Source organism: Mixophyes fleayi, chromosome 7 (assembly GCF_038048845.1).
Source record: "Mixophyes fleayi isolate aMixFle1 chromosome 7, aMixFle1.hap1, whole genome shotgun sequence".
In the NCBI taxonomy this organism is placed as follows: domain Eukaryota; kingdom Metazoa; phylum Chordata; class Amphibia; order Anura; family Limnodynastidae; genus Mixophyes; species Mixophyes fleayi.
The window spans coordinates 146,125,295-146,151,749 of NC_134408.1; the positions used below are offsets into that span (position 1 = coordinate 146,125,295).

General features: G+C 41.5%; 1 protein-coding gene across 1 annotated transcript; it reads left to right on the forward strand.

The window, feature by feature from the left end:
• The first annotated feature begins 208 nt into the window (after nt 1-208).
• Nucleotides 209-25,227, forward strand: LOC142098303 (sterol 26-hydroxylase, mitochondrial-like). Its single transcript, XM_075181034.1, has 9 exons — nt 209-503; nt 6,131-6,321; nt 7,794-7,993; nt 18,027-18,224; nt 19,079-19,242; nt 21,314-21,480; nt 21,710-21,791; nt 22,597-22,797; nt 23,231-25,227. Exons 1-9 carry the CDS (start codon nt 264-266, stop codon nt 23,354-23,356), a joined length of 1,569 nt encoding a protein of 522 aa, XP_075037135.1. The 5' UTR covers nt 209-263; the 3' UTR covers nt 23,357-25,227.
• The last annotated feature ends 1,228 nt before the right edge of the window (nt 25,228-26,455 follow it).

Below are 26,455 nucleotides of genomic sequence, written 5' to 3' on the forward strand. Positions count from 1 at the left end.
GTGGGGGTCAGGGGGATGTCTACCCCCGGGCTGGTCCTATAGTGGGTTACCTTGGGCTGGGTCACTGGGCTAGCTGCATTTTCTTTCCCTTTAAAATATTCCTAATAGGCCGCTGAGCCAAGTCGCCCCCTGCAAGTCCCTTTGCTGTAGTCACTCTTGTCTGCAGCAGTGAAAGAGTTAAAGTGGGAGTTCCGTGGGCGTGTGTATTATTGTGTACAGAGCGGTGGAAAGCCAAGGCCCTGTCTGACACCTCTAAGTCCACGATGACAGCGGTTCTCAGGCGCTGCGTCCTCGCAGGGAACAGGGGACGGGGCTCTCTGCTGCTGCAGACATGCAGGGCTGCAGTCACCCCGGGCAGGACAGTGACAGGGGCGGCTGCAACTGGAATAACACAAGGAGACAAGAAGCTGAAAGCAGTAGAAGATCTGCCAGGGCCATCCTTGTTCACCGACCTGTACTGGGTCTTCCTGAGGGGTTACCTGCTCTACAGCCATCAGTTACAGGTCAGTTGTGCTTTAAAATGAATAGTGAATTTTATTTGTTTGTTCTTTTTCTGAATACAATAACGATACAGCTGTACTAAAACTATTAAAATAATAAATATATAAATGAAATGTGTGCCTGCCATGGATTTAACTTCAAGAAAATGAGTTCTGTATTCGGGGAATCTTAAGCACCTGCATTGGTGGACATAGTAAATCATTAATAGCTGTAAAAGGACCTGTAGTTGCGCCTCACATGCGCACGCTATCCTCTTATTCTGTTCTCAGATACACTCGTTATAAAACTTGCACTTTTATGCACTTTTCCTCACACAATGTTGCCTTACTCAGTCTTTTGACCACACTAAATAACACTTAAGCTTTACAGAATTATTAATCCAATAACCACTGTATCTCAGCAGTACTTCACAGTATATATTCGTTATAAATAACCAATACTCACAACATATGTATGTATTTAAATCAAAGTATTTTACTGGTAACACAGAAAAGCTTGTATTCACAGTTCACATATATATCATAACGTTGTTCAACATAACATAGTATATCAATATAAAATTAACCCTAGGTTCACTACCATTATTCCTTACATTATCCTAGCCTTACATATGTATCCTTGATAAGAATTAGTATTTATAATATTGATTTAATTATCACAGATATCAAACAATATATGAATATAAATAGTCAAATCAACATTACAAAACACATATAGCTTTACAGATAGATATACATATATATATATAATCAATGATACTTATCAAATCCTTGTATCCTGGAACCAATTCTTTATCTACAATGTAGGGAACGTTCCTGTAGTATAGAATCCTTTTCTGTAGTGTAGTGTAGGTTTTCTGTAGTATAGTGTATTCCTATCCTTTGCTGTAGTGTAGTGTAGTATAATATATATTATCTGTAGTGTAGTGTAATATATATATTTTCTGTAGTGTAGTGTATCCCTATAGAATAGTATATTGCCTTTCCTATAGTGTAATATATATATTTTCTGTAGTGTAGTGTGTCCCTATTAACCCTTTAGTGTAGTGTAGTGTATGTTTTCTGTAGTGTAGTGTAGTGCTCGTTATCCAGGGTCAGGCAGGCAATACGAGGGAGAGGGGGAGTCCCGGGTCTGGCTGTTATAGTTCAGACCCGGAAACTAGGGGCATCCATGCACGCACCGAGATTGGCGCGTGCACTGTATGTACTGCGCATGCATTTTAAACTTTTCACACGTGCGTGTGCGTACACTCAAGGCCCCCTTCACAGTCCCCCTGTTGTCGAAAGCCCGACACTACAAGTAAAAATTACCTGTCCCTAGATTTGGTGGTGAACTAAGAAAAAAATAAAGAGAGAGGGGTAAAGAGAGATCCCGATAATTTTCAACTCTCTCTACCTCTCCCTACCAACTATGGAGGAGACAAAAAAACATCTGGTGTTATTGGCGCACAACAAGAAAAAACCTCCTAGAGGGGGAACCATAGTGGAAAAACACCCTTTCCCCAAGGGTGTGAAGAGCAGGAGAGAAGAAAAAAAAAAAGAATAGAGAAGAATGGAGAAGAAAAAGAAAAAAAGGCACAAAGGAATAAAGACAAACAAAGACGTTCACATAAAGCAGTCCATAATGGCTGCAAAGTCCATGATGGCCGCAAAGTCCATAATGGCCGCACCCCCCCTCCCCTTCCCTTAATAGTTCAGGCTTGCATGGTTTTCACTTGATCAACGTGGACCCAGAGAACTTTACGTCTTCTTCGAGAGTCTTTCTTTGTAGTCATTGGCCTTTGTAGTTTTAGCATTGTATCACCCAGGATTTCAAGGACCAGATATGGTCCCTCCCAGTTTGCATCCCGGGGACCTGCCTTTCGGAATGTCTTGATCATTACCAGACTATCTACTGGAGGCATGGGAGTCTTCCCCTGTAGATAGGGTTTGTTCAGTTGGATGGCTGCATATGGCAGTTCTTTCAGGTTATTTTGCACCTGGCAACACATCTCTGGCAATCACCTCTTTGATGGGTATTGCAGGCAGGGCTGTCACCCAAGAGGAGCCCTTCTCTAACAGTGTCTTGGTCAAACGAGATTTAATTGTTCGATTCATTCGTTCTACTATTCCTGCTGACTGGGGATGATAAGGTACAAGAAATCGCTGTTTTATGTCCAGTAGATCACAAAGCGCTTTCATGACCTTGCCAGTAAAGTGTGTTCCCCGATCAGATGAAATGATCCTGGGAACTCCCCAATGTGACAGAATCTGTTCCCATAAGACCCTTGCTTTGGTAGTGGCAGAGTCATTTACAGTTGGAATGGCCTCAACCCATTTTGAAAATACACCCACAACTACCAAGGCATACAGACAACTGGGACTGCCAGCTGGTAGTGGTCCTATAAAATCTATCTGTAGGGCAGCCCATGGTCCTTCTGCAGGGGGCACACGCTGTAGAACCGGCTTGAAATATGTGGGACTACTGGGAAATCCTTGGGGTAATACGCAAAACATGTATTGCGTATCTTGCACAGTGAATGCAAATTTGTAATGGCAGCTTTCTGTCAATGGTATCGAAAAGAAACCATTGGCTACATCAATGGTAGAGAATACCTTATTTTTTCCGTTTATTCTTGACAATATGTCTGGTGTCTCTGCTACTATCTGTGCTGACATGGGGGTATATGTATTCAAAACCCTGAGATCAATTGTGAGTCTCCAGGAGTTAGACTCCTTCTTTTTGACAGGCCATAAGGGATTATTGCACTTGAAATTTCCCTTTATGATTTGCTTCTAAATCAGTCACAGCTTCTATCACTGGTTCCATAGCTTCAGGGGGGAAACGATATTGATGTGGGGGGATCTGGTCCTTTTATGTCCACCTGAACATCATTTATCTTTCCACAATCATTCTTCCCTTGAGCCCATAGCTCTGGGAATTTGTATACAATAGGTTCAAGATCTGTGTTATACGAGACCTCTGGCCATTTGTGTACAACCATGTTGACTGATCCACCAATTTCATGTATGGGTGGTCCTAAGTGATGTTTCTTTATCACACAGACCTTTGAGTTTCGTGGGTCCTTCCATACCAAACAGTTTGCTATATCTAAGATCCAGCCATTCTGTGTCATTACATTAGTTCCGATAATGTTATCAGAACCTGAATAATACCACATAGGACTTTTTAAGGTGAAATCCTTGTTGATTTCCAAAGTGACTTCCTCAATTCTTTGAGGTCCACGTGTGTGTGGTGATTCACCACACACACGTGGACCTTGTGAGTGGGCCAGGAGTGATGATGTCATCACCCCTGGCGTCTTCCCCCACGGTGTACGTGCCGACTTGAGTCGGCCCACACGGTGGGGCTCCTTGTTGTGACTGCACATGTGCCATCTGCACATGTGCACGTACACCGTGGGCCCGCCCTTCACAATAGCTTTGCATGTGTAAGTTATGTATTATGTTTTCCTGTCAGTGGTCCACGTTTGTGTTTTTTTATTAATAACGTGTGCAAATTATTGGTGTATGAATTTCCCACAGTGCAAACAGACACCGATTAAGAGAGAAGTTCTAGCAAACTGGCAACTATCTCTAAACTGGGTTATTTCCATCAATATCTCAGCAGCCAGAGATAAGTGTCAGGCAGAAAATGGAGCACACTCGGTCAGTGAGAACGACTGGTGCCAACATGCACATTGTGAAGTGTATCTTGCATGAAATCACACTGCGCATATCCAGAAAGTGGATGCACGCATATCCGCCTATGAAATATTGAGCGAGTCTGACACTTATGCCTGGAGAGGGATGGGGGGGGGGGGGGGGGGGAATGGGCTTTTCTAAAGTTGGGCGGGTACAGTAAAGGCGTCTTGACGTGAATTCGGGTAATGCAGATTTGCAGTAACACACATAACAGAAATACAAAATGGGTGTATTTTGCAGAGTAAGCAGCATAAAGTGGTCTATTTTGTATACTAGATGTTAGGAAAAGATTAACTTAGCATATTTGCCACTAGAAATTGATTTGTTATGTATAACTGGCACCAGACTAGGGTCTGCTTTGTATAATGATCACTATTGCTTTGCTTTGTCCCCTGATCACAAAAATGCTCTCTACAAGGGGTAAAGAGGTGGGTCCAGAAAATAAAATCAACTAATGGACCTGTACATGCATTCCTAGTAAATAACCCTTGCAATACTGGAAGTTTAACATTTCTCACACGCAGTGTCATTATTATTACTATTATTAATAAGGTGCACTAACCTGTATATTTGTATGAATTGAGGACCAACGATCAGCAGAAGGAAAAAGACCCCGCTCCATAAAGCATATTATAACTTGCACAGAAAGGAGAAACATTTCCTTCCTGGCTCCTGTATTGTTCTGCTTCATGTCTTTGATGAATGCCTTTAATAAAGAGCATGAATGTATTTATATATTACATATCTCCATAAATGTCTATTTTTCTTGTGAGTGAAAATAGAAGACAGAGATCTTTCATAACCCTTCATAAAGGGACAACATTTTACTTGTACCTTTGGAGCTTGTTTCCTTTAATGCAAGGTGGTTCCAGATGCTGCAGGTTGGCGTTGCAAACTTTTGTCAAGTCTATGATCTACGGGTACACCTGGATCCTCCTCCTTGTAGGATAAAAGGTGCATATGTATTACTCCAAAAATGCATAACCATACATTTATCCACATTGGACAGCAGGTCTGATTCATTAAGGCACGCATATTGAGCGCAATGTGGGTTTGTTTTAAAACAAACATAAATCGGGTATGTGTACGGCCCAATTTGATAAGGAACAGATGTGAAGATACGTGTGGTGATGAATATGTGTGTAGGTCCCCTCTGCTGTACTAGACCAGACACTGTAGGATACGTTCAATATATATGTGGGATATTAAGTCACAGAAGAATGCACGCAAAATGAAAAAGCTATTCAATTAATATTGATAACATAGTCAAAATAAGTACTTTGAGATGCCCAGATCTTGAATCGGACGCTGCTGTGTGCACTCCAGATTTGCACGCCCTTACTGTACATTGACTACAGGCAAAACCCCCTTCCCAGCCCCGTTCTCTCTCTGAAATCGTAAACTGTAGCAAGTGTCCTTTGCGCTTGAAGATGAATTGACCGTTGCTGCGCTCTGCGGTGTATGAGTAAACTTGCGGATTGTACGCACAAAACTGCCATTTACATCCAGTTTCCTAATTTTGTTTGGAAGTAACATTTTTAAAATTCGCTTTTTTATTTATATGATGAGAGTTGCCACAGACGTTGTTACAGGGGAATTAAATCTACTCAGTGGACAGGAAATAGGGGACAGCAAGGGGAGACAATGTTGCCTCTCACTATGCCGCCATCCATAATTCATATCCCTGTCATTCACAATGATGAGAAGGATGATTGGTTAGTAAATGACCTGACCACAGGTCACTTCCCTGTCAGTGTAGTGCTTCTCACAGGCAGGAGTGAACAGTGTTCGGATAACTTGCTGAGCAATTGCCGTAGCTTCTTCCCTCTTATCGGCTCTTGGAGCTCCTGATTACGAGATGTTAGAGAGGGATTGCAGGCTGCAACGCACAAATATTCAGAAAGGATGCTTAGTGATCAGTAGTTACTCTCTCTTCTGTCTTTCAGGCTATATACAAGAAGAAGTATGGTCCTATGTGGAAATCCTCCCTTGGTCGATATAAAACTGTGTATATTGCTGACGTTGATCTTTTGGAGAAATTATTACGGCAGGAGGGAAAATATCCTATGAGGAGCGACATGGAAGTATGGAAAATGCACCGGCGTCTCCGAGGCCTGGCCTACGGTCCTTTTACAGAGTGCGTTAACAGACACAGAATTGTACAGTATTACAGCATGGCTCTGTAATCTAATGTGGACAGTGGTCCCCCCATTGCAACCTCAATGAAATCTACTACATTCAGGTATCAGGTTGAAATGCTGCATCTATCAAGGGTTTAAAACCAGAAGGAGGTGGGGCAGCCCCCCCTTCCTCACTATGTGATGATTGGTTGCAGCTCATCTGCAAATGGATGAAGTAAATTAAACAGCTGCAATTAAGAGTTTCCAGACCTGTGGATTCCGTATATCTACAAAGAGACAGGCTATGGTGGAGACAGGAGCGCATATCCCCGGTTCAATTACCTCTATTCACCCAGCCAGTCGCTGCCCTGCTAATACAGATGCTGCAGGAGGAAGCCCTAATGGTTGCTTTCCTGTAGCTCCACAACCTGTGCTTTGGGTAAGATTAGGCTATAGATGTAGCAGGATACTTAATAAGAAAAGGTTGAGGAACGTGGATCTAGATCTGTGGTTGTGAACCTGTGTTCAAGCCTGACCAATAATTGATCTCTTAGGAGGAGAACAGGAGAAATAATCAGTGGATCCTTGGAGGAGATCCTCAAAATGTTCCCTGAGAGTGAGGGCTGATAACCACTGTTCTAGATTGTTACAATTAACTTGATATAGAGCTACTACAAACCCTAGTAAGAGCTGTCGCTGCAGTGAATCTTGGGTGCCAGAGAACCCTCACCCCAATTAGTCCCCTTACTTCCCATAGAACAGGTGTCATATTTTTTATGGGTCCTGTATGGAAGAATACAAGTCAGTTGCAGGTGATCATTAGACTGCTGAGTCTACAGATGTGGCTCATTGGAACGGACCTGTGGCTCTCCATCAAAAGCAGATCATTATATTGTTGACCATCCAGCATAACCCAACAATTGCAGAGCACCCTGCTCCTGATTTGTCCACCTTTGTCTTTTTATTGCAGTAATTTACAGTAATTCATTGTTTATTAAATAATAATATTAGCCCAGGTTACTGCAATAGGTAAGTAGGTGTAAAATCGTAGGAAGAGCAGTTTGTACGGGTGAGTAAAGGTCATTCTGAAAAGTCGGCTTCTGTGTTCCCTGATACGAAACGTCTCCAAAGTCTGAGAATTCATCTTGGCTGACGGCACCAACAGCGTTTTTCTGTAATCCACAATACCGTCAGTTAATATAACTGTTTTTCAGGGAGCACTACTTTTGGATACTCCAAAGGTGAGACTTTGAAAGGTATTATCATCATCATAATTTATTTATATAGCGCCAGGAAATTCCGTAGCACATTACAATTGGGTATTTGCATTTAGCGAGATAACTATTGGTGCTGGGACTTTAAACGTCTGTGGCAAGAAGCTGCATGATGACATGGGAGATAAAGGGGTGGGTGATTATGTTTAAAAATAAAAAAATCCAACAGCACAATTAGCCTTTAATATTGAAAACCTATTGACCTGTCTCTGCAGGGAAGGCCACCGATGGTACACTCTGCGTTCAGTGCTCAACAAGAGGATGCTGAAGCCAGCAGAGGCCATGCTCTACACCGGGGTGGTTAATGAAGTAGTGACGGATTTGCTGGTCATGCTGGATGACAAAATGATGGAAACACCATCTGGAGTTATGGTGAACGACATCGCAAACACCTTGTACAGATTCGCTTTTGAAGGTAAGTCGGTTATAGATCAGGTTTGCTAATGAATGAGACATTCAGAGCGTGAATCAGCTCTTATTTCCAATAATAACAAATATTCTGCTAATCCATTAAACAACCAATACCATGCTAATACATTCTTTATACGGTCCTAAACTAAATACATGTAAATACATTAAAAAAAAACAACTATTTGATTCAGATTGCAAAAGATTGCTTTACATGGGAATTTGCAGTGGAAATTGTCAGGGTTCCCAAGGTAAAACCAGGGAGAGAAAGTAGGTGAACAAAGTGGTTTATTAGAAATACAGGTTCAGGATGCAAAACTGGTAAGGCAGTAATATTCCCACAGTTCTTAACAGTGGGATAGGCAATGCTGTAAAGCGATGGAGAGATGCAGGGTGGATACTGGATCTGGAAGAGGTGGAGAGATGAGTAGCCTGCGGATTGCAGGGTGGATACCTCTGGAAGAGGTGGAGAGATGAGTAGCCTGCGGATTGCAGGGTGGATACCTCTGGAAGAGGTGGAGAGATGAGTAGCCTGCGGATTGCAGAGTGGATACCTCTGGAAGAGGTGGAGAGATAAGTAGCCTGCGGATTGCAGGGTGGATACCTCTGGAAGAGGTGGAGAGATGAGTAGCCTGCGGATTGCAGAGTGGATACCTCTGGAAGAGGTGGAGAGATGAGTAGCCTGCGGATTGCAGGGTTGGATACTTCTGGAAAGGTGGTGAGAAGAGTAGAACAGGTAGCAATAATCTGCAGAGCGTTACCACAGAATAGTGGAGTAGACAAAGTGGCTGAGATGGCCTGCGGATAGATGTGCTGGGAACTGCAGACAACAGGTAGCAATAATCTGCAGAGCATTACCACAGGATACTGGAGTAGACACAGTGGCTGAGATGATCTGCAGATAGATGTGCTAGGAACTCAGAGAACAGGAGCCAGGAAACAGGAACAGCAACACAGGTAAATGCAACAAATGATCTGGCAAAGATAACAGGTTGGTCGGAAAATTCCCCGGTGTGTACCCAGCCTTAGGAAGACTGTTTCAAAGAATAAACTCCCCCTTTTTCAAAAGAAATGGAAAGTTACAAATTTAAAGAAACTAAATACTAACCTTAACATAGTAATCTAAATACTGACGTTCTTTGTTTTAGTACAAGTTCTACATCAAGGTTTGTGCTTAGATCTAATTCCAGCCCTAATCCAAGCTTAACCACAAACTAGACTGAAGTTCTCATGCTATCCTCAATCCTAAAATATGTCTGACCTTACTCTTTAGGCTTAAATTGTAATAACACACACACACACACACACACACACACACACACACACACATTAATTTGTAGAAGAGGAAATGCTTTTTGCACTCAAGAAAACAACATATACTCTACAATTTAATTATTGGTGCAAGTGTTTATTAAAGGAGATTGGAAAGCACTAAAGTGGTTCTGTTGCTAACAATTTGCCTTTGTACTACCACCTTGTATTCTTCAACAGTACTACAAAAGACAGTGGAGTTCATTTACTCCACACTCATGGTCTCCCTGCTGAAAAACAGCTCATACCGTCTAGCCATGGAGCTTATATTTGGCGTTAGACGGGCACACTTCACTTTTATATTTATTTTTATAACCTGGTGCACTGTATATGAGAGTGTTGCATTAATAATATAGAACGAAACCCAATCTTTTTTCTTTAGCACACAGCGATTTCGGTTACTGTTGACTGTTTATTTGAAATGGTCCATTTTGTACCTTCAGCTGAGAAATTAGTCAGATTATTTCCAAATATGCTGAAGCTACATGGAATCCAAGAAGACATTGTCTGTGATAACACATTTTATTCCCAAGCTCTAGAGATCATTTTAGTATAATTTTGATACCAATCTATCATTTCCTTTGGTTACCACCGTCAGACAGATTGACTAAACTGGATCTGAGAACAATATCATAGCTGTAACATTTCAGAGAAACAGTTACATTTGGCATATCTACAGTCCCCCTGTTGTTTTTATGGTAGACTTGCAAAATAATACGCACATTCTCCCAATTCTGATGTACTTGAAGCAAATTCTTTGTCAACTCCAATGACCAAAATCTGGGAAAAGAATCAACAGGAATTTGTGACTCAACACATGTGATCATTGTTCTGGGCCCAATAATGTCGTAAAGTTGTCCTAAAGCAACAGTAAGGTGCCAGAGTATTAGGTCTCATCCTTGCTCCACTTACCTGTATCCTGTTCCCTTGTCCCAGTGTGTCTTTGGCTCCTGACTCAGCGTGTCACCTGACCTTCCTTTAGACTGTGAGTTGGCTTATTATGAGTTCTCCGGTTTAACTCCTGACTATTCTCTGGATCTGCTTCTGTACTCACATCCTGGCTGGTTCTGATCGTCTAACCCAGTGGATCCCAAACTGTTTCAGTTCAAGGCACCCTTAGGTCTCCAGAATTTTTTTCAAGGCACCCTTAAGCCAAAATTATTACCATGAAGTCCCCCTCCTTGCTTACCACAGGCTCTGGCTGAGGCATCCCTGTGAGATTGTTGAGGCACCCCAGAGAGCCTAGGCGCACAGTTTGGGAACCACTGGTCTAACCATTCTTACATCACCTACTGCTTCGCTGGTGACTGTCCACAACCTGCCACCCCTTGCAGCCAAGTCTATACTTTCTTGTCTGGTGAACACCAGGGGTGCGTTAGACTCCGCACCTCCTTGCTCAGTTGTGCGAATATCAGCAAGTGGCACCATCCAATCCTCTGCCTTGTGGAACCAATCTCCTGATAGTTTCCCAAATATAGATCCGTTCAACAGAGTCAAAATCCTTGGCAGCGTCCAAGGCCACCACCACATCCTAAGTCTTCAGAATGTGGATTTGTAAATGAGGGGACAGTCTCCCAACGTTTTCAGTGATGGACTTTGGAGGCATAAAGCCATGAGATCTAGATTTTGCAATTACCTTATTTATTGTAATAAAGGAGGACGAGGCTTGTTTACCAAAACACCGCTCTGAGATGCTGTCAGGCACGGGGTGTTCGGCTCAAATATTATTGATTAAACAAATCTGTCTTTCCCGGCGATATGGTAGGATATATATGAGCCTGTCAACTAATATCAATGTGAACCAAAAAATAATAAAAATATAATTTTGTAATACAGGCAGCTGAGATACTAATAAATGCTGCAGATATTTACTCATGCTAAACAGTGTTTAAAGTGCAATATATTAAGTTTCTAAATTAGTTTAAATGATAATTATTGTGGTATGAGACATGCAGATGGTGTCGCTGGTTGGTAACAGTGTGAATATGTCTTTATGTATAACAAACAGGGATGAGAGTGAGATAAGATTTAGAGACGAATAATCTATTGTAAATCATTGTCTAACATCAAACACATTTAAGTCATGTGAAAGTTACTATTGAATCTATAAAGGATACAAAGTATTCTCTATAACTAAATATGGGATAATAAATACATTCAACAGTGTTTGCTATTGGATTTAAAGATTCTGATATAAAATATGCTTAGGTAATAGTTTAAAACCACAATATTGCGACTAACAATGAGTCCACTAAGCGCTCTCTTAAAGCACCACTAGATGGCGAAATAAGCCCAGTTAATATGCAAACATTATGAATGAGCTTCTATTTAGCATGAATGGGGATGTGAATGCGATTAAAAATTAGATACTACAGTGCCGGGGCAAATGCAGGATTTGTAGAGGGGGGTTTCCACACCACGTCACCAGTGGGCGTGAAGAGCATGCATGGGGGCGTGGCTATAATTTTAGACAGTGCTTGGCTGCTCTCCAACTCTTCCTATCCCCATAATATACATGGGCAATGCTATGTGCACTACTGTTAGGTGCACGCAGCTCTCTCTTTTCAAGCAGAGCCGTGTGAAGCGGGAGCAGGGTCCAACCACCTCAATTATACAGTGCCCCAGGCTTGGAGGGGGGTTTCCAGGCACGAGGAAACGGTGGTAGTATCTTTACCGATGCTGGTAAATCCGACACCGAGGATACCTACAAAGGAAAAACGATTTCAGAAGACAACAACAAAAATACACACACTTACCTGTTCAGCGACTGTCCAGATATCCGATTGTACCAGAACACTGACAGTAGCTTCTTCCAAATGCACAGGTGTCCGGCAGTAGTGCCTGACGTCAGTGCGCCCTTAATGAATATTTATTTAAAGCGGCAATGTCGGGACCACGCAGGACTCCTGGGAGAGCAGGCAAGTATCCTGCATACGTAAACTTACCAACTTACCAAATACACCCCCCCCCCCGTGACAAAAACGGCATTTTGACGCGAGGGGCGGGCCAAAGTGACGCAATTGACCTCGCCCTCTGCCCGGGATCTCCCGGAATTAACTTTTCAAAGGTTGGAAAGTATGCTTTTAGTATTTAGAACATGGTCTAGTAACAGGATGGACCGCCTATGCCACCCTGTCTGTTGTTGCTGGGAACCGGCTGGGCTTACTTTGCCACCGTTCCCTTTCATTATCCCAAATGCGCCCTCTAACCGCAGTAGGAGGGGCTTACAAATGCTGCCACCACTGGACTCCTTACCGGCATCCAGTACCGGGTTCCTTCTGGGTAACTGTCACTGCTAGTGTACCCCCTCGCTGGTACATCTGGGCTGGTACCCATGACCACTTACTATGGATCAGGGTTGCTGTGGATGGATCCCCCCTGGCCTATCACACTGGCCAGAGCTGCTGGGTAGCGGACAGAGCGGTGGTGCTGGGAAGCTGGGTCCAAACCTCAGAAACAACCGGAAACGGATTTGATTTGGAGTCTAATCTGTAGGTCACAGGATTTTCAGCGTGGAAGACGTTTTCAAGCAGGTCTTTGAAGCAAGTGATGTTTATTTGCAGTCACACTGATTGAAGGTACCAGTAATCAGGTCCGATGGAACAAGAACAATGATACATTTCAGTGGACCAGTTCTCTCTTTTTATACAGTTTGGACACAGCCTCACAGGGTAAGCCAGCCCCCTGAGGTCCGAGTTATTTTTAGTATCAGGATATGATATATGTTTCCCAAACATGGATTTACATGCAATGCAAAGCTAACAATATTTACACTACTCTGTTATGTGCTAAAACTTGGTGCTTGCATTATCTGAGATGCAGCCATGCCAGACAGAGGCCCCCTGCTGGGTATACAGGCTAAACAGATGTTTGTCACTTTACATAAAGACTTACTTATACATTTCCTGCTATCAGCAAACAGACATCCTATAGCAAAGTTACAAACCCAAATAATGACACTTCCATAAAAAACACATCCTAATGTAACACGATAAGTGCATTTCAAATTATATGTTGGTGCCTGCACCTCTGATTGAAATACATTTCTACAATAAATTATTTGTACATGATCCAACCACAAATAAGTTATTTATAAGTGATCCAGTCACAGGTCTACATCAGGGTTTTCTTTAATACATGTATCTAAAAATCACATTGTCTGCTATAGAGTAATACCCCATGGTATAAGGTAAGATAAATGCATCTTTATTTTCACGCCCAGAGATCAACACCTTGAGTCCTGCCCACTCCTAACTCAGAGTCTTCCCTGCTTTGTGCCTCTTCCTTTCTCTACTTTTCAGGATTGAAAAACAAAATAAAAAAATCGCTTCAGGGGTTTCTGGAGCAAGAGGCCCCCATTCAAGGGCAAACTGATCAGATATCAAAGGGTTAATCAGTGGAACAACCGGTATAATCCCCAAGACCCAATATACACATAACTCACATTCCCACGTGTTGGGACCTGTGAAGCTGCGTGTTTAGACATCGTTACTCACCATACTTTACTAGAAATACACGAATTGGTCAAAAGAGCAAATCTGGAAAGAATTCTGCAACCTTGCGGAAAAAAACAAAACAAAACAAGATAGATATCTGTATTATCATAATCTTTTATACATGAAGTGCTGACATATTATGCAGTGTTCTACAGTGAGGGGATCGTGACATAAACAAATTATATACTAAGACATGAAGCAGAAGGTAAAGGTGGCCTTGCCCATGTGAGCTTACAATCTAAGCGATGTATCAATGTATCATCTGTACACGGGGGGGGGGGGGTCAGTTACACACAGGACAGGGGAGAGAGAGGCAGTCACAGCTGAGCAGGGGGTAGATAGAGGCAGCTCTGACATGATGGATGTTCTGGTGGTGAAGCTATAAGAGGAGTCCAGTGGGAGCAACTCTTAATGGTCAGGGAGGCAGGAAATGGGGACAACATTTGTGGGTGCCTGATGGTCTCTTGCTCTTGGTCTCGTGCGTTGCACCTTACTCCTTATCTACACTTTCCTGGCCCCTGGTGGCCCCATCCTTCCTCAGGGAGGGTTTATTGGTAAAAGAGGAAAACTTAAAGGACAAGGAGAACAGTATCCCCCAGCCTGAACAAGCCGAGCGCAGATAACAAGGTGGCCGCTTAGCCACTAATAATCCATAGCTGCGGGTTTGATTGCTTTGGTTGTTTGGAACAGAGAAGTGCAAGTTCTTCTTGTGCTTAATACATTTATAGAGAACAGAGGCTCCCTCCGGTTCAGTGACCTTCAGAAGTTTCTACATAATTTCGCATTAATATCATTCATGAGCCTTCAAAATAAACAAGAAGAAAAAGAGGTTTTGCATCAGCTGCGCTGTGCTCTACTCTACCTGTGGCGAAGTACGTTTAAGAGCCTCTCTATATTTCAGGATACTTCCATCTGTGAACCTCTTTTATACAAAGCAATGGGGCCAATCTCAGCCGGAATGGGTGAAATCCACTTATTCCCTTTCAAACATAATCCCTGAACAACTAATACAACAACACAAATAATCGGTGACGCTCCTTGATGACATCACTGCGACACATTTCATCCATCTATACAGGTCATGTGACCACAGTGCAAACAACCCATTTATATAGCGATAGTCATTCTCTTCCTAAAACAAGTTTCAAAAACTTAATTAAAGTGCTCTGTATATTACAGAATGCTTATTTAAACTTCAAATACATCATCATCAGTTATTTATATAGCGCCACTAATTCCGCAGCGCTGTACAGAGAACTCATTCACATCAGTCCCTGCCCCATTGGGGGGGGGGGGGGGAGAGAGAGAAAGAGAAAGAGAAAGAGAGAAAAAGAAAGAGAGATTAATTTTGATAGCAGCCAACCTACCGGTGTGGGAGGAAACCGGAGCACCCGGAGGAAACCCATGCAAACACAGGGAGAACATACAAACTCCTCACAGATAAGGCCATGGTCGGGAATCAAACTCATGACCCCAGTACTGTGAGGCAGAAGTGCTAACCACTGAGCCACCGTGCTGCCCATAACAGAAGCCAAATTCACCACATTGTTTAACCCTTTGGTTTCCAGAATATTGCAATTATTTGCTATCATGGTCACCCCTCCTAGTTCTAAGCTATAGATTTTAAATACTCTTAAAAGAGGCCTGAATATTATGACATTATTACAAATGTAAAACCGTAAGGGATATTTTTCCATTCTATTTTGATATTTCTATTATTTTCCCCATTGTGCATGTTTAGTTCCCTTTTGGTTTTCCTTATATAAAGTTAATTACATGGACATTTAGTTTGACAGACAACCTCTTCATGCACTGCAATTTATAAAGGATCTTATTGTAAATGATCTTCCGCCTTCACTATGGTGAAATATGTTCACAATGACCGATGTATTTGCACATTGTGCAGTGACCCCATTTCTGCCTTCACATTGTTATGTTGTAATCGGGAAGATTTGCTTTTTGCCATTCTCATAGATTCACTAGAAATTTGTGGATAGGAACCATCTATCTTACCTATTTCTATGTAGTTGCTGAAGGAACCTCCAGTGAGACCTATAAATCTCACCAGATTAACTTTTTTTGGCATTAAAATGTAAACTATTAAAACACTGTCTAATCATTTTTTTTCCTGGCTACATCCTTTGTGTAATTCTAGTGTCTAGATTGCAAGCTTCTCTCGTACAATTATAATTTTTCAAACAATTACATAAAATTGTAAAAAATTGGCCTGTACAAATTCCAAGACGTGTTATTTGAGGTGATGACTTGTCACATGATTACCTAAGGTGGGATTTTCATAAGTGTCCATGCAGAGTCTATAAGTCCATCCTTCTAACAGTCAAGTCCAAAATCTGGATATCCCAAAAACTTACTGTATCCATCTGTTTAATATTTCGAGTAATTTTTGACAAGTTCTTGTAATTGTTATAAAGTAGCTCTCCACACCATGAATACATTGTTAATATAGCAGGAGAGAGAGAGATGTGCTCACCAAAATCATCATCATGCACCAACCTAGGCGTAGACGTGGGTAAAGCAGTGCAAACACAGCTCCCATGGCCGTGCCTTACACCTGCCTATAACCTTGTATAGAAAAAACAAAACAATTTTATTACAATACAAATTCAGACATCTCTATAACTCACACCATTGGGAAAGGGAAAAGGGAGTGGCTGTCGCACCAATGGATGAGAGCAAAAACCCACTATTACGTTTTTAGACACATCAAAAAGTATTTATTTATAATAAAATACTTTTTGTGGGGTGCTACCTGAAACTGTATTAGAATATATCAGAAAGCAAAAGAAGTCAATTCGGTGCACTAGAGCTCTGGAATTCCATTTAGGGAAAGTATCATTAACTTTTATTATATTTATTAAGAATCAGCGAAATATTAAAACCATTTAACAGACAAAATATATATAGACATATTCTGAAATTTTAAAATCAGCTGGATGCACCTATTGCCATTTCCTATATATGTCTGGGGAGTATCATATGCAAGATAAACACTAATTTGATATAGCTGAATGCTCTCCTATATAATATAATAATCCCCTACTTTTTTAGATGGATACAAGGTTCTCCCGGATAAGTGATCCATACATAACATCTGGTATCAAGTAGTTTATGGGGTTAATATAGTGGGAAAAGGCAGATCAGAATGTACGTGATTGCTAATTAAACTGCTAGTTCCAAATAATTAGCTGCTTCCTCTGAAGATGACTAATAAGGGAGGTGGTTTGCTATCTGCCTCCTGTATGCTCTAGATAAACTGTGGCTTTTTAATGGAGCAAAATGTCTTATCAAATAATCAGCTGCTTCCTCTAAGAATAAAAAATAAGAGAGATGGTTTACTGTCTGCCTCCTAAATGCTCGAGCTAAACTATGGCTTTTTCCCCTATAAGTTGAAAGATCAACTGGTGCATCCAGTGAGATGCCAATACGCGTTTCGCTGTGTGTGCTTATTCACCTCCCTTATTATTCATCTTCAGAGGAAGCAGCTGATTATTTGGAACTAGCAGTTTAACTAGCGATCACATACACTCTGATCTGCCTTTTTCCCACTATATAAACCCCATAAACTACTTGATACCAGATATTATGTATTGATCACCTATCAATCTAAAAAAGTGGGGGATTATTATATTATATAAGAGCATTCAGCTATATCAAATTAGTGTTTATATGTCTGGGGAGTATCATATGTAAGATAGAGGAAATGGCAATAGGTGCATCCAGCTGATTTTAAAATATTTCACAATATGGCTATATATATTTTTTCTGTTAAATGGTTTTAATATTTCACTGATTCTTATCAAATATAATAAAAGTTAAGCTTTATCATATGTTCCATGATACTTTTCCCTAAATGGAATTCCAGAGCTCTAGTGCACCGAATTGACTTCTTTTTGCTTTCTGATATCTCTATAACTCATTCAGTTTGTTCAGGTCTATATGAATTTTCTTTCCCCAGAAAATAGCTACATGCTCAAACACCCATGGCATGGGGATTCAAGGTAAACATAAAAAAAAAGGCAATATACACACTGTTCATATCAGAACAATAAATAATGCAACATCCAAATCTCATTAATTACTTAAATAGAGTGTGTGTGTGTGTGTGTGTGTGTGTGTGTGTGTGTGTGTGTGTGTGTGTGTGTGTGTGTGTGTGTGTGTGTGTGTGTGTGTGTGTGTGTGTTTTATATCATATCCACTTTTGTTATATTTTAGGAATTTCGTACATCCTGTTTGAGACCCGTATTGGGTGTTTGCAGAAGAACATTCCACCCGAGACGAGGAATTTTATTGATTCTATAGGTGCCATGCTGAAGTATTCAGTTTTCGTCAGCATTTTTCCCGCGTGGACCAATAATATACTACCCTACTATAACCTGTACATTAAAAACTGGGACAACATCTTTGAATTCGGTGAGTTTGAATACGTAAAATGTCTGGGACTCCTATCTTGGTCACTCTTCGCTTATAGCGAGTGTCTCCAGGCAGCTCTTGCAGATAGCATATGTCCACCGATATAACTGTAGGAGCTTTAACTTAGTCACAAGTGCTTTAAAACAGCACAAGATCTACATCAGAGTCAGATCTAGACTTATTCTTAGGGGGCGGCACCAACACAGTGATTGGTGGGCCCTGGCCCCTCCTTCACACTCAGCAGGGGTAGGCTGCCTGCAGACACACCCTATGTACACGTGTCTGATGGACGTGAGGCACACAGTAGCAGTGGCCAGGCGGGAGTCTGTGCCTCCCTCTCTGCTCTAAGGCACGTGTACATAGTGTGCGCCCACAATCAGCCTGGCCCTGCTAGGGCAAGGGTTACTTTTGGCCTTTCCCTTGCCCTTTTGTAAGCATCTCAAACCAAACAACTGGTAAAGGCAAGAGGGGCTCTCAAAAAAATTGCATGTTTGAATTTATATACAGAGATTTCTTTGAGATCACAATCTTCCAGCACCATCCTGACAGGAACCTTGTGCTGTTTGAGGACCCTGCTCCTTCTGCTAACAAACTCTATCCACAGCTTCCCTCTGGTCTCCATTTCCTTCTTCAACATGCAGGCCACGTTACGTGCATGTTACAAACCATATAGGTATTGCTTATTGTTGGTATCAGCCATCTACATGCACCATGTTCCCCACAATGACTTTTTGATTGGGAGTTATGAAAATTCAGGAATTCCTGGTGTATAAAGCTTGCAGATATCCACCTATGTTTCTGTTTAGTAGGTCACAATAGTGTACTGTTTAATGAGGATATATTTTGAACTCTAGGGAACAAGTTGATTGATGAGAAGATGGAGAAGATACAAGCTCGCTTGGACCGTGGGGAGGAGGTACAGGGGGAGTACCTGACGTATCTACTGTCCAGTGGCAAACTGACCAATAAGGAGGTGTATGGCAGTGTGGCCGAGCTGCTACTGGCTGGAGTGGACACGGTATTTAAATAATGAACATCATCACTAAAGTATTAAGGCAGTATGCATTCTGACTTCCACCTTGGGTCTCGACTTGTCTGGTACGACTCACCCACTAGATCACATAAAATTAATAAAAAGGGTACAGATTTCTATAGGACCATTCACGTTGACATAGTGTGGTATGGAGCTTTGCGTTACATTAGCGAAACTATGGAAGATAACTAGGATGGATCGTTAGGCAGTTCAATATCCCCTCCAGAATCCAAGCACTCTCTCCCTGCAAACAATTCCACAAACATCCTTGTCAGGTAGTACTTTCCGCTGTAGACAATCAGAACGAAGTTCAATATCCACGCTCTTTTTGGAAAGTGATCCCATTGGACAGTTGCTTTTCCCACAGATAAGCTCTTTAAAGGGTTCAAGCGAGAATGGACAGAACCTGACAAATGCTTTTGCACAGCACTTTGGAAACCTTTTTCCCCTCAAGTTGATTGAGCTGTGGAAGTCTTCTCCAACAATGGAACCTCCAGTTTCATGGCCAACTAGGACCAAAAATCCTCTTCTGGATACAGCACCTTTTAAAGACCCCTAGGACCAGGTCTTTGGAAGAACCTATTTTCCACCTTTCGCTTTGGTCAGTCTTTGCAGCTCATCGAGTGGCTAAAACCACATTCACTTGGGTGGAACAACTTGGAGGGGTTGTAAAATGGGCACAGCTTGATTCTGTCAGACTAATGACCTGATCCTCAGCAAATTCAGGGGTGGTGCAGAGAGAGCTCCGACTCACATCTTGTAAGCAGAAAATACTGTGTTCACTGCCTTTTTGAGAGAAGGTCCACTTTGTGTCCAAATTAGAGAAGATAATCATGGATGCTATGGGTGGGAAGCATTCCTGACTTTCCCTGAATAGACTCAAACAAGATTTTTGCCGCAATAGCTACAGACTGCCGAAAACGAAGTTGCCATGGACTTCTAAAGGGGACCAAAAGAGCTGGCCATGAGATAAGTGGGAATTCTGGATTCCCTGGTCATCTAGGATGCCTATATTCATATCCTATTGAGGGAGATTCACCAGTGCTTACTCTGCTTTGATTCCCAGGGAGAATACTTTCAGTTTCGGACACTACCTTTCGGCCTGTCCTCTACCGAACAGGACTGTGCCAAAGTCATGGCCTCAATACAGATGTTTGTTTTGTCATTTGGTTATGGTTTTCATCCAGATATCAAACATTATGCTTATGGTTCAATCTATGGAACTTATGGTATCCCATCTCTAGCTTACTGTCCGGCTCTTGGAGCTGCATGGTTGGATCGGAAATCGATCCAAATCACCAATCTCTATGATGTCGTTCGGTTTTGAGGGAGTGTTCTTCCCTCAGAAGAAAATTTTGCTCTCTACAAGAGCTAATCCCCCGACTTATGTCAAACCTGCTCATTACTATCCAATGTTTGAGGTTGGATGGGATTGTGGTCTTGACCCAATTTTTCCAGTTGCTGTACTCACCAATTTATAACATCATAGATTAATTCAGTCCAGGTTACTGCAAAAGGAGAAAAAGTTGGGAAAATCAGAGCAAACGACTGTTAAACAGATGAAATGCCTCCTAATGGAAGGACAGCAAGTGCCAGCATTATTCTGTAATCGGTTACTGAAGGCACTGAGAAGGTGTCACAGCTATGTAAAATTATACACCTCCCTTACACCTGCAACGACCAACCAGCGTATCACAATACAAAGGTTGGATGCAGCAAAAATATTAGGCGCAATAATAAAAAGAAAGACTTAGTATACAATCTCTATCTTAGATGAAAGAGAGAATTGTTAAAAATTTTAATTGTTTTAAATGTGCTCCTAGTTTTTCTTGATAGAAGTTTTGTTCACTACAGTGATTTAACACCATAAGAAACACATTCGATAAGTCTTTTTGTAGTGCAGGTGCAAGAACCGGTTAAGCAATTTATGATATATATTAAGTTACTGGAATGTACCTAATATTTTGTGCTTTGCAGCTATAGCTTAATGACAGGTATTGTGTGGTCACGGCTATAGAGCTGTAATATTAAGCTTCTCCCCCCACCCCCATCTCAGACATCGAACACCTTATCCTGGGCCTTATACCACCTGTCACGAGACCAGGAGATGCAAAATTCTCTATACCAGGAGGTGAGCACAGTTATTCCAGGGGAAAGAATTCCCACTGCCGAAGATATCTCCAAAATGCCACTGCTGAAGGCTGTGATTAAGGAAACACTGCGGTATGTATCTTCATTATGGGGGTGGGTGGGGAGTAATAAAATTCTGCTAGAGGGCACTGCATAGTCATCGATAGAACGGGTTTTGGGTGAAGCATGTTGCTAAGAAATATTTATCTAGTGGGTGGAAAAATCATTGCTGTATTTTTATTAATCACTTCCTATATAATCATGGGAGATGGCATATGTACCTGCGCCTTAAAAGTAACCAACCATGGTGTGTTTTATTCAGGATGTACCCCGTTGTGCCAACCAACGCCAGAGTGGCCGCTGAGAAGGATATAATCATTGGAGACTATTGTTTTCCAAAAGATGTAAGTGGATCAGGATTGAGGAGCGCTCATATTCTTACACTTCATAAGTGTTATTTACATTCTTAGTGATGTAACATTAACCTACTATTGTCATCTCTCATTGGCCACGCCGTGTTCCTCAGAACACTTACACACAGGACTTCTGTACAATCTGACTATCGGTGTGGCCACAAGGCCGCAGATCCAGGCATTAGGAGACAAGGCAGAAAAATTGTGTTTTCTGTGGCCACCTCGTGTTACTGTATTTAGAAAAAGGAAGACATTTTTTCGACTTATCTTTAAATACAAAAGTGGAAGTTACTCAATCAATTTATAGGCTCATAGCAAGTGCTTGAAAGGGTGGGGTTATCCTGAAAGGAACAAACACAGAGAAAGTTCCCCAGCACACTGCTATAGCCAGCACAGGAGCTGCCATTTCTACTGTAGCTAAAAATGCAAAAGTCTCAGTTGCACACATTTGCAAATGTATGTTAAGCTACCCACCACGCCACGGCGCATTTGGAGGCTTCTAGGGTATCTCCTGGTAAGTTAGCTCCCAATTTAAAAACACATATGTATGGCCCAAATATATGGGACTCTCACTGCTTAGAGTTAGGACCACCCTATTAGCAAAAGCGCCGTGGAGTGGCGGGTGGCTTTAACATACATTTGCAAATGTGTGCAACTAAGACTTTTGCATTTTTATTTACAGTAGAAATGGCAGCTCCTTTGCTGGCTATAGCAGTGTGCTGGGGGATTTTTCTCTGAATTATCTTTGAAGGCAGAATGTCGGTCCAGAAATAAATGAAATCCCTTTGTCTTGTAGACACTGTTTGTATTGCCTCATTATGTGATGTCCCGGGAAGAGAGCAATTTCCCAGAACCAAATAAATTCAACCCTCGGCGCTGGTTCCGCGACCAGAAGATAAAGAATAACCCGTTCAGCTCCATCCCCTTCGGCTACGGTACTCGAGCTTGTGTCGGGCGGCGGATTGCAGAGTTGGAAATGTATCTGGCCTTATCTCGGGTAAGCTGTAAATATTCGTCTTAGTCCTAAACACTTCTGCTGCATTTTACCAATGTCCAATCGGCTGAGACCTGACAACCAGACTGACCCCTCCCACTAACCCGAGCAGCTGGTGAAAAACAGGATTATAGGGGAAGGTACCCAGTGTTCAACTAAGGGAGGGTATATCTACCTATAGTGGTAAAAGTTTAGCATCAGTTGGTAGACATAGCAAATTTATACCTGACAACAAGACAGAATATCATTTAAAAGCTTAACGTTAGTTACTTCATTTACTTTGTTAAAAACAGCAAACTTAAGTTTACATAACAAAGCGCTTGTTTTGTAAATGTTATTTTATCTTTAATCCTTTTTTCTAACCTAAATTGGTTCAGTAAAAATATATTTATAAACATATCTTTATCTCATTCTTGATGTTCACTTCTATCCCCAGATGATTAGGAAGTATGAAGTCAGACCCGACCCCCAAGGTGGAGAAATTACATCGGTGGCCAGAATTGTTTTGACTCCCGGACGCCCAATAAACCTCCAATTTCTGGCAAGAGCGTATGAATCATAACAAGTTCCCTCCCAATGTAACATTGCAGCATAAATTAACCAGAGTCAGCAAAATGCAAAACACTATTGTGTCAGATGACCTCCACTAAGTGCTGTTCTTGAGATACGAGCATGGAGAGAATATAGTGTACAAAATATTCAGTTGAAAATAAGAATTAATTCATTCATGGTAAACTTTTCTTTTTTTTTTTTTTTAACTATTTAATACCATCATACTAATTGCAGACTGACACTCAAAAAAAAAAAAAAGTGAAACAATTTTAACATTTAAAATATATAACTTTATTAAAAGGGGTTCCCCCTACCTAAAAAGCAGCAAGGACAAGTGCCGCTATTTCACAGTGTACCACTAATAAGAAGTAGACATGTTAATTTTAGTTGTTGCTGGAGAACGCCATTATGACTTCTCAAAGAAACATTTTTTAAAATATATATTTTTATTATTGGCACAAGCACCTTTTGGTGATGTAGACAGGAACAACTTCTTGCTTTTTTACTTTGCTTTATTGTCAGGATGGCAAATTAATCAACAACATAAAGCTCCACACACTTTCTTGTGACCCTAATGCTAAATAGACAGAGACCAGCTCCCTAGACACCGGCCACTGTCTGGTGTGGGTCACACTGTATTAGAGAAAAAGACGGGGTTAAATAGTTTACATTCCTCCCACAGCCCTACCTTGATGGACAGGTGACACCGCCACCTTGCCTTTAAAGAGGAGATCTCTGCAGGTGTTCTGTTTAATTACTCTCACTGCAGATACACCCTAACAGGTGGCTGTTAACTGTAGAAAAAGATCATTCAAAACCTACACAAAATATGTAAGTTAAATCAGATCCTTTGCTATTATTTTGTCACACATATGTCCTCCACCCGTATATCTATAACCTAGGTGCGCTACTGTACAAATATGTAACTGTCTGCAATCCTTACTCTGTAGATTGTCAGCTAAATACCTGTCTCCTCTCTTAGAGACTTGTGGCAAAACACTCTGTCACAAATTTTAGATATATAATTTTGTACTGACCCTTAATTACTGTACTCCAAATGACAGAGAATGCCATGGATTGTAGGTACTACCAGATTCCCCTATAGACAGAAGATAATGGAAGCAGGTATTTTGTGCAGACTTTTCATTTAAGGGGGAACAATTTAACAGCAACCCAACAGTCACAGAACATGGGCCAATCTTTAAATGTCAGGACAAGCCTCCTGGAATTGGGACAGTCCTGAATATGCTCATATTAATGTCAAATAATAGATTTAGTTGCTCTTAAAAACAAAATGTTTGTGTGAAGAGAGTTTTCGATCAGTAACCCTATACCTGCCCCTCCCCACCCTGAAATGGCTGATAACAGAAAACACCACCATGCACTTAACTTCACAACCACTGTAAACACAATGTCAAATACCTCACATTCTGTCAAGGATTAGGAATGTTATTAATATCTTCAGTATGATGGGGACTTGTACTACAGGTTTAGCGGCTCTGTAACCTTTTCATATACAAACAGATGTTTTGTTCTTTGTTTGAGCACTAGTGTAACGAGAACCATCTACATTAGATTTTATTAGTGCTTTACATAGTGCCTAATGCAAACAATCAGGAGAGTTTCCTTTGTCTCCGTCTCTGATGATTTGTACTTTTTACCTATTCAGAATATAAATGGTTATTTCTAGTGACAGAAAATGAGAAATATGATCTACGCCTTCATACAGGGATCACTGCTACAATTAAACACGCTGCTCATTATGAATGTAGTAAATGGAATAGATTTTCTTATGCTACCTCAGACTGTCTAATCTTTGAATATATCTGGACTGAATGTAACAATTGTAAATCTTTCTGTAAATCAACAAATAAAATATTGTCCTCATAATGTGTGTTTCCATCTATGTATGAATCCAGGGACAAACGCGGGATTTGTAGAGGGGGGCAGGGCCGTAACTAGGGCTGTGTGACAGGGGCAACCGCCCAGGGCGCAATGCTGGTGGGGGGGGGGGGCGCGCAATTTAGGAATATTTTAGGTTAATTTGGTTAAAATTGAGGGCTAGGGGGGCGGCATTTGTCTTTCTCGCCCAGGGCACTAGAATTCTAAGTTACAGCTCTGGAGGGGGGTTTCCACACCACGCCACCAGTGGGCGTGACCAGCATGCATGGAGGCGTAGCTATAATATTAGACAGTGCTTGGCTGCTCTCCAACTCTTCCTATCCCCACAATATACATGGTCAATGCTGCGTGCACTACTGTTAGGTGCACGCAGCTCTCCCTTTTCAAGCAGAGCTATGTGAAGCGGGGGCAGGGTCCAGCCACCTCAATTATACAGTGCCCCAGGCATCGAGGGGGGTTTCCAGGCACTAGAACCCCCCCCCCCCCCTCCCTCCCTCGGTTTGCCTATAGACTCAAGCTTTGTGCTTTCTTAAACATTTACAATATTTTATTATTTGTGTAATAGTATATGAGTAAACCTGCAATCAAATGAAAAAACAAAGAAGTTGTTATCTGGGCAGGCAGTGGAGGCTGAAGGACACATCAGTTTCTACTGAAAGGTGCACTTTTCTTGTTCTTAGAAATTAAATAGAGCTTTAATAATTGTTAATAACTACTGTGGCAATTTACTAAAACATGTAACTTTTGCATATATCGTATTTATTTATTTTTTATTTATTTATTTATTTAACCACACTCGGTGGGAAAAGCTGGAGGCAAACTTGCATCTGCCAAACTTCCAAAGTAAATTACCTGCCAAGTAAGAAGTTGTTGGATTGCCTACACCCCTATCCCGAATACCTGACAGATAGGGTGTTCCAGCCCAAAAAAAAGGAGTAATCATTACTTTATTGAGTTGGACTTACCCACGATTTCCCTGTCGGCCGGGAGCGCAGCGCAGCGCATCCTCTGGCAGCAATTGTCCTCTTGCGTTTTAGTAGTAACGTTTTACAAGCGTTGCGTTTTGTTTGAAACATCACGTGACTGCTGCTAGCGCAGGTGGTGCTGAGGTTGTAGAATTGCTCCCTGGTGAGCTGATTATCTGTCTCCATCATCTCATCTCCCGCATAAGAAGACACGTAAACTAGGTTTTTGAATGTTACACATT

Bases quoted from the DNA above. Each gene is read 5' to 3' on its own strand.
- LOC142098303 (XM_075181034.1), top strand. From the start codon at position 264: ATGACAGCGGTTCTCAGGCGCTGCGTCCTCGCAGGGAACAGGGGACGG. The intron at 19,243-21,313 runs GTATTTAAATAA...CCCCCATCTCAG, and splicing joins TACTGGCTGGAGTGGACACG to ACATCGAACACCTTATCCTG. The intron at 21,481-21,709 runs GTATGTATCTTC...TGTTTTATTCAG, and splicing joins GTGATTAAGGAAACACTGCG to GATGTACCCCGTTGTGCCAA.